At 51.1% G+C, this 6,048-nt stretch overlaps 1 protein-coding gene across 1 annotated transcript; it reads right to left on the bottom strand.

Annotated features, from left to right (window-relative positions):
• Window positions 1-764: 764 nt before the first annotated feature.
• Window positions 765-4,936, bottom strand: LOC119105910 (eukaryotic translation initiation factor 3 subunit H-like). Its single transcript, XM_037229472.1, has 6 exons — window positions 4,788-4,936; window positions 3,803-3,970; window positions 3,216-3,367; window positions 2,137-2,237; window positions 1,559-1,682; window positions 765-1,147 (listed from the first exon to the last, which is right to left on the bottom strand). Exons 1-6 carry the CDS (start codon window positions 4,933-4,935, stop codon window positions 917-919), a joined length of 924 nt encoding a protein of 307 aa, XP_037085367.1. The 5' UTR covers window position 4,936; the 3' UTR covers window positions 765-916.
• Window positions 4,937-6,048: the final 1,112 nt, after the last annotated feature.

Genomic DNA, 6,048 nt, shown 5'->3' with positions numbered 1-6,048 from the left:
GCAGGTCAACCAAGGTTATGGGATCGCCTCAGGTGATTGACCCTCCTCTTGAGAAGTGGATGGTCAGATTGAGAATCGCGTTCACCATCAAGCAACCGAACTACTACACCGCGAGAGGAAAGGCCCGATTGGATTTTGTTTGACTTAATCTGACGAGAGAAGCATGCGAGTGCAGTCAAACTAGGAAAGCAAAAAATTCAGACCGTATACAAAGCTGACGCCCGTTTTTCACCACTGCTGCCACGGCAGGCGAACACCAGCTGCAGGGTCACACCAGCAGCTCAACGTCGCGCACGGCGGCGGGGCCGATGGCGTAACGATGCGGCGATCTACCTCAGGCGCGACAGAACGACAGCAGCCAGCTACAACAGCCGTGTAGGCGCCGGCTCGCAGCTGACCTTCAACCTACTGTTACAAAGCAATCAAATAACAGCGATGGTGCGCACGAGGTACACAGGCGGACATCATGTAGTAAACTGACAGCAAGAGGGCTTTCACAAAATATAAAACCTGAACTAACACTAAAACTAAAAAGCATTAGCCTTTTCAACATCTTAGTTTTTTCGTGGGCGTGCTGAATGGCCCTCAAACCAGTCATATCATGACGTGTAAAACTATCAAACCGCTAAAAAATTTCGTCGTGCTTAGTTCTTAAAAAAATATCAGTGGCACCAAGAATCAAACTTACTTTTCATGGGTCGACGTGCAAACATGACATCACTGGCCTGTTTTCCGCCGCAACATATTCATATCAAAGCCACCTCAAAACGGATAGCACGTGTATTGACCGTCTTCCCCACATATAACGCGGCAAACCCACACCGGGCGTGAAACCAAACGAGCGGGCGAAGCGGGCGCCACCATCGCCGCCACCAGCAAGCGGCAGTTTGCGAGCCGTGCCGCCCAGGTGGCGCCACTACTGGCCGAGCGGCCGCGGCGCCGGGTTCTGGTGGAGCGAGTCGACCAAGAAGAGCTTGGCCAGCGCCTGCGAGCAGAAGTCGTTGATCTGCTGGCAGTAGATGGCCATCTGGCCGCCGACGATGACGCCCGCCTCCAGGTCGCGAGGCGGCTGGATCGGCTTGAAGTTGAAATCCTCGTCGGGCAGGGGCGGCTCGCCGCGCGCCTTCCGCGCCGCGTTCTCCACGTTCTGGCGGGCGTGGGAAGGCGGCGTCAGCTGGCCGGCACGTCTCAAGACTGGCTCAAACTCAGGCGCAATGGGGGCCAGGATCAGCTGGCATGAGGGGACTCGACAGCTGATTTCAGACAAACCTGGCCCAAACTGGGCTGGGCTGTCAGAACGTAACAACTTGCGGCACAGTGAAGTCCGGCTCTCATGCCAGGAGAGATACAAACCCAGTCACCGATCAGGGAATCACATAATCCAGGCAGTATCACATAAGTTGTTCCGTCAACTGTGTGTTCACAGCACTGGTTATGCGGATACAATCAGTCCCCCCCCCCCCTCGTTCATATCTCCGATCTGTGCCCTGCGGCGGCCGGGCCCGCGCCGCCACGCGCCACCCGCGGTCACCCGGCCACCTCCGGCCGCGCTGCTCACCCGTCGCTGCGTGTACCGCTGCTTCTCCAGCTGTTGCTTCACCGTCTGCTTCTGGAACTGGTGGAACTGGGACATCTCGTCCGTGCAGTCCATGATGCTGCGCAGATGGCGCTGCAGCACGGGCCTGAGGGCCGTAGAGTAGGCTCGGACGACGGTCTGGACACAGAGGCGTTAGCGCTCACATAGAGCGCCGCACGGAGCTTTAGTGCGCATTCGACCTACTTACCAACCAACCAGTTGCTATCTCATACACTTGAATTTGTCCGCCGGACCATGTTCAGAATTAAATTAATTTGTTGAGCATTTCGTGGCTCTCATGTTAAGCCAACAGCGAACGGCTTCACGCGCTGGCGGCGCCCTACTGGTCTGATCCAGCAAGATTTGATACAAAGACGTGCCCCCGCTAGCCTGGCCCCTACGGCTCAGTTCAGAAGGCCAGCCGGCACCAGCGCCGAGCCGCCGCTGCAGCCGTGCATAACGGAGCTTCACAAGGACAGACGCTACAAACACTGCAGTATCAGACCGTTACAAGCGACCCACTCTTAACGCCCAGTCTGCGCCCTCCGATCAAGACTCACGCGGTGCCTAGATCCATCATCTCCAGGTTACGCGTCTCGGGGAACACCTCGCTCAGCTCGGAGAGCAGCGCGTTCACCAGGTGAGAGTTGCGCACCACCACCTGCGGAGGCCGGGCCGCACGTCACGTGCCGCTCGCCGGGCGAGAGCGGCGATCGCCGCCAGCGGAGGGAGGCAGGCAGGCAGGCAGCGACGGCGCCGAGACGCTACCGTCACAGCCGCGCTAGGCTTTATCATATGTGACCAACAATACGATGAAAGCATGTTCGGAGAGCAGACCGGTGCATCGCTTAATGCAATTCGACTCGAAGGCGTTGAAAAAGTCACAGATTATTTTAAACCGTAGGTGAAAATGGTGGCACCCCATTTGATTCGCAAGGCATGATATTTTTCCAGCCACAACTATTTTGACACCACATTTCTCCAACGTCTTCACTGGTCATGGGAGGCCAGCCAGTTTTGATCATACACACCGTGGCAGGGAATTCCCGCAGTAGCGTTATAACGTAGCGGACAGGTCGCATGCGCGACATCACAATGTATGCATAGATATTTATAAAATTATATATATATATCATGATTAATGTTATATATATATATATATATATATATATATATATATATTATGATTAATGTTTCATTACATTCATACGATTATGATCACATTATAACTCTTGGTAAACTTCTTTAGCTGTGAAACAGCACGTCACCGTAATTAAGCACCACAACAGTTTAATCGAAGGCAATGCCAGACCTTTGCGTGCTCGCCACAGCGTAAAAAATACCCCTGGTAAAAAAGTCGCATTTTTTAGCAAAAGCTGCGCAAAGTTGCATCTTTTTGTTGCAATTCCTATTCGTGTTTTCAGAATGTTTCTTCAGTCAGATTTAGCGATGATTAATTACGTCTTGTTAGCCTTAATGACGGCCGATGACAAAAAACGCGATTTCTTCTACCACGCCATAAAGAAGCGGTGCCAGAACACGCAACGTCCTGCCGAAGCTTAAAGGCACCGCGCGCGTACCATCCGCCCACGATGAGGCTCAGCAGACTGCACGCCCACGCACCGCCCACCAGTCTGACCTTCAGCTCCTGGAACATGTTCTCGTGACCGATCTTGAGCGTCCTGAGCATGTCGAAGTTGAAGTAGCCCCTCTCCTTGACCATCTCCATGGCCGGCTTGGTGAGCCGGTACGCCTTGATGGCCAGGCAGCCGGCGGCCGTCTTCATTGGGTCTGTTGAGCACCGCCGCCCATCCACACACCGTCAATCGACCTCAACAGAACGCGGCTCGGGATACACGGCGAGACCACACACACCAGTCTGCCAAGGCTGCACACGTCTCGCCCGCTACCGCTGACAAAACAAACAACACAGGGCCCGCAAACCAACGTAAAACTTACCTTACACCGAAATAATGATCCTGGCTTCTATAATGTGACGAGAGACGACGAGAACCCCACACTAAAACTACCGTATCCGTGTCCGTGCCGTAAGTGCTGCACCAACCAACAACCGGCCCAACACAGATTTCGGTCCACATTCATTTTAAACAGTCTCAAACATGCCACCACCTCCTCCGACTGCCTGCTCATACAAAACGCTTCATGAGGGACCACTAGCGGCACGGCTTCGTCCGCGGCTGCCGCGCGGGCGGGCGGCACACGTACCGTAGATGATGACGAACGACTCCTCGATGGAGTCCTGGTACTGGAACTGCGACTCGAGCAGCTGGCGGCTGATATAGTTGCCGCTGGAGGCGCTCTGGTACCAGCCGACCGACAGGTAGTCCACGTTGACCAGCCGCAGCAGCCGCATCATGTCCAGCTGGTAGCGCTCTGTGTCGCGCCGCGCGGCGCCGAGTCAGCACACGCACCGACACCCACACCGCAGCACGAAAAAAGGCCGACGGCGCCAACAAAAGTCACATCTGATGGCACTGTCAGCCCGATGACACTGCATCGGTCGCCGCAGGCTGTCTTCTCAGTGGCGCACAGTGCTTTAAATGGTCTGATGGCATGGCTGCAGATGGCTGCGGGTTTCGCGTCCTACCCCGGGCCTGTGCCGAACACGTCCCAGTACAAACACAATGTAGTCAAACATAGCCAGCTATGGAAGGTGGATTTTCGGAGAAAAAGCCCGAAAAATGAAAGCCATGGAACTGGAATATTTCACCTTAAAGGTAACACCTTGGTAATTGATGCTCCCTTCAGCTTGCCATTAACATATCCAACAACTGTAAAGAGGGAATGGAGGAATGCAAGTTCCTCATTTTATGGTGTTCAATGTGCACACATTAAGTTTGACAGGCTTGAAAAATTCAGCTGTTTAATGCTACTCTAACCATCAGCCCAGAGATGATGCAGTGTGCTGATCCCACTAATACTCTCGTCACTGAGCCCCACAGATCATAAAGTGTGGCGATCCCATCTTACCACCAGTGCAACATAACATCAGTTCTATATTTTGAGTGTATGTAATGCATGATCATCATCACCCCAACTTTGCATAACCATCCAGGCCACTTGCTAACTGACTGCAATAGACAGGTAAGATATGTGTGGTTTCTCAGACACAAACCCTCATGCTGGCCACACCTTGCTTAGAATATGTGCCACCATCAACATGGCTGAAATGAAAACACAATGCACATACCATCATCAACACCATCTATGCTCCTTGGGAATGGAAAGCAGTTTGTGACTTCCAGCTTGTTTTCCATGATGAGACCCAGCAGAACACCCTGTGCTTCATCAGCCTGGCTAGCTAGGTCCTGGTGACAGTGCTTGATGATCTTCATCATTGCCTGCAAGGCATGTATGTTCATAGTGAGATGTTGGTTTGCATTTCAGACACCTATTTTTGCTGACTTTGTACCATTGTATCAATACACTTCACAATGACAATGCAGTCATGTGCATAATCAGTCCACAAATGACCTTGATACAAACTTTTGCTTTTTTTCTTCAAAACAGCCAGTATTCATTAGTAACACATTTAATGTTGACTAGTTCTGCTGCATGCAAAATGAACTTCAAAGCCTGATGTGCATGTTTGCTTAAGACATAAATTGTTTAACACAGGTGAATAAAAACAATGGCCCAACCCATTCAACAGGTCACAGAGTTGGCAGCAACCAGCTCAGGTGAAGTCTATGCTTGTGCAGATGCATGCACCGATCTGTGCACACACTTCTGACATGGTGAATGAGCCCATTTTTTCAAACAGCATTGGTAGCTCTAGCAGGCTATGGTACATCGCCTCATACCAGATGGCTAAATCATCCTCTTTCATCCACATCCTTAGGGAGCTTTCACCTTTGCCTTAAGAGAGTGGCCTCAGTGGCCCCCTGAGATATCATCACCAAGAGCTGTGCAGCAAATAAGATTGGAGACCTCTCATCAAACTGCATCATATATATATGTGCCTGAACAATGATGAATCAGTGATATCAAATCATGAACTGAATCAACCATGAAATCATTGGACATTTGGCTATATCAAGACCTATCGAGTGACATCGTCATGGAGAAAAAGTGAAAAGAAAGGCCTTCTGGCTATAGAATGTGTGCAATTTACTTAAACATAACCCAGTTTCTTTAACCAGACGATCACAAGACGAGTACACCCATACCACACACTCACCCCTGGCCATGCCCCAATATAACAAGAGCAGCTTGTCAAAGTCAGGCCATGGCTGTCTGCAAAGGGCATTTCTAGAGAATCATTCAATGTGATGTAGTAACAGAGTGTAAAACAAAGCCATACATATCTGGGATAGTTCCATAGGCAATAGAACAAGTGAATTTAGAATTAAAACTGCTCCCATTGACCTAGGGTCAGGCATTAGTCAAAAGAAGGTCAATTCTTTATGACAGGACCGCAACACATGTTTGAAAGACATTTCAGGTCAGAA

The sequence above is a fragment of the Pollicipes pollicipes genome, unplaced genomic scaffold (assembly GCF_011947565.3).
Source record: "Pollicipes pollicipes isolate AB1234 unplaced genomic scaffold, Ppol_2.1 Scaffold_6138;HRSCAF=7277_pilon_pilon_pilon, whole genome shotgun sequence".
Lineage (NCBI taxonomy): Eukaryota > Metazoa > Arthropoda > Thecostraca > Pollicipedomorpha > Pollicipedidae > Pollicipes > Pollicipes pollicipes.
The sequence above is the reverse complement of the archived record's forward strand: the minus strand, read 5'-3'. Positions and strand labels throughout refer to the sequence as shown.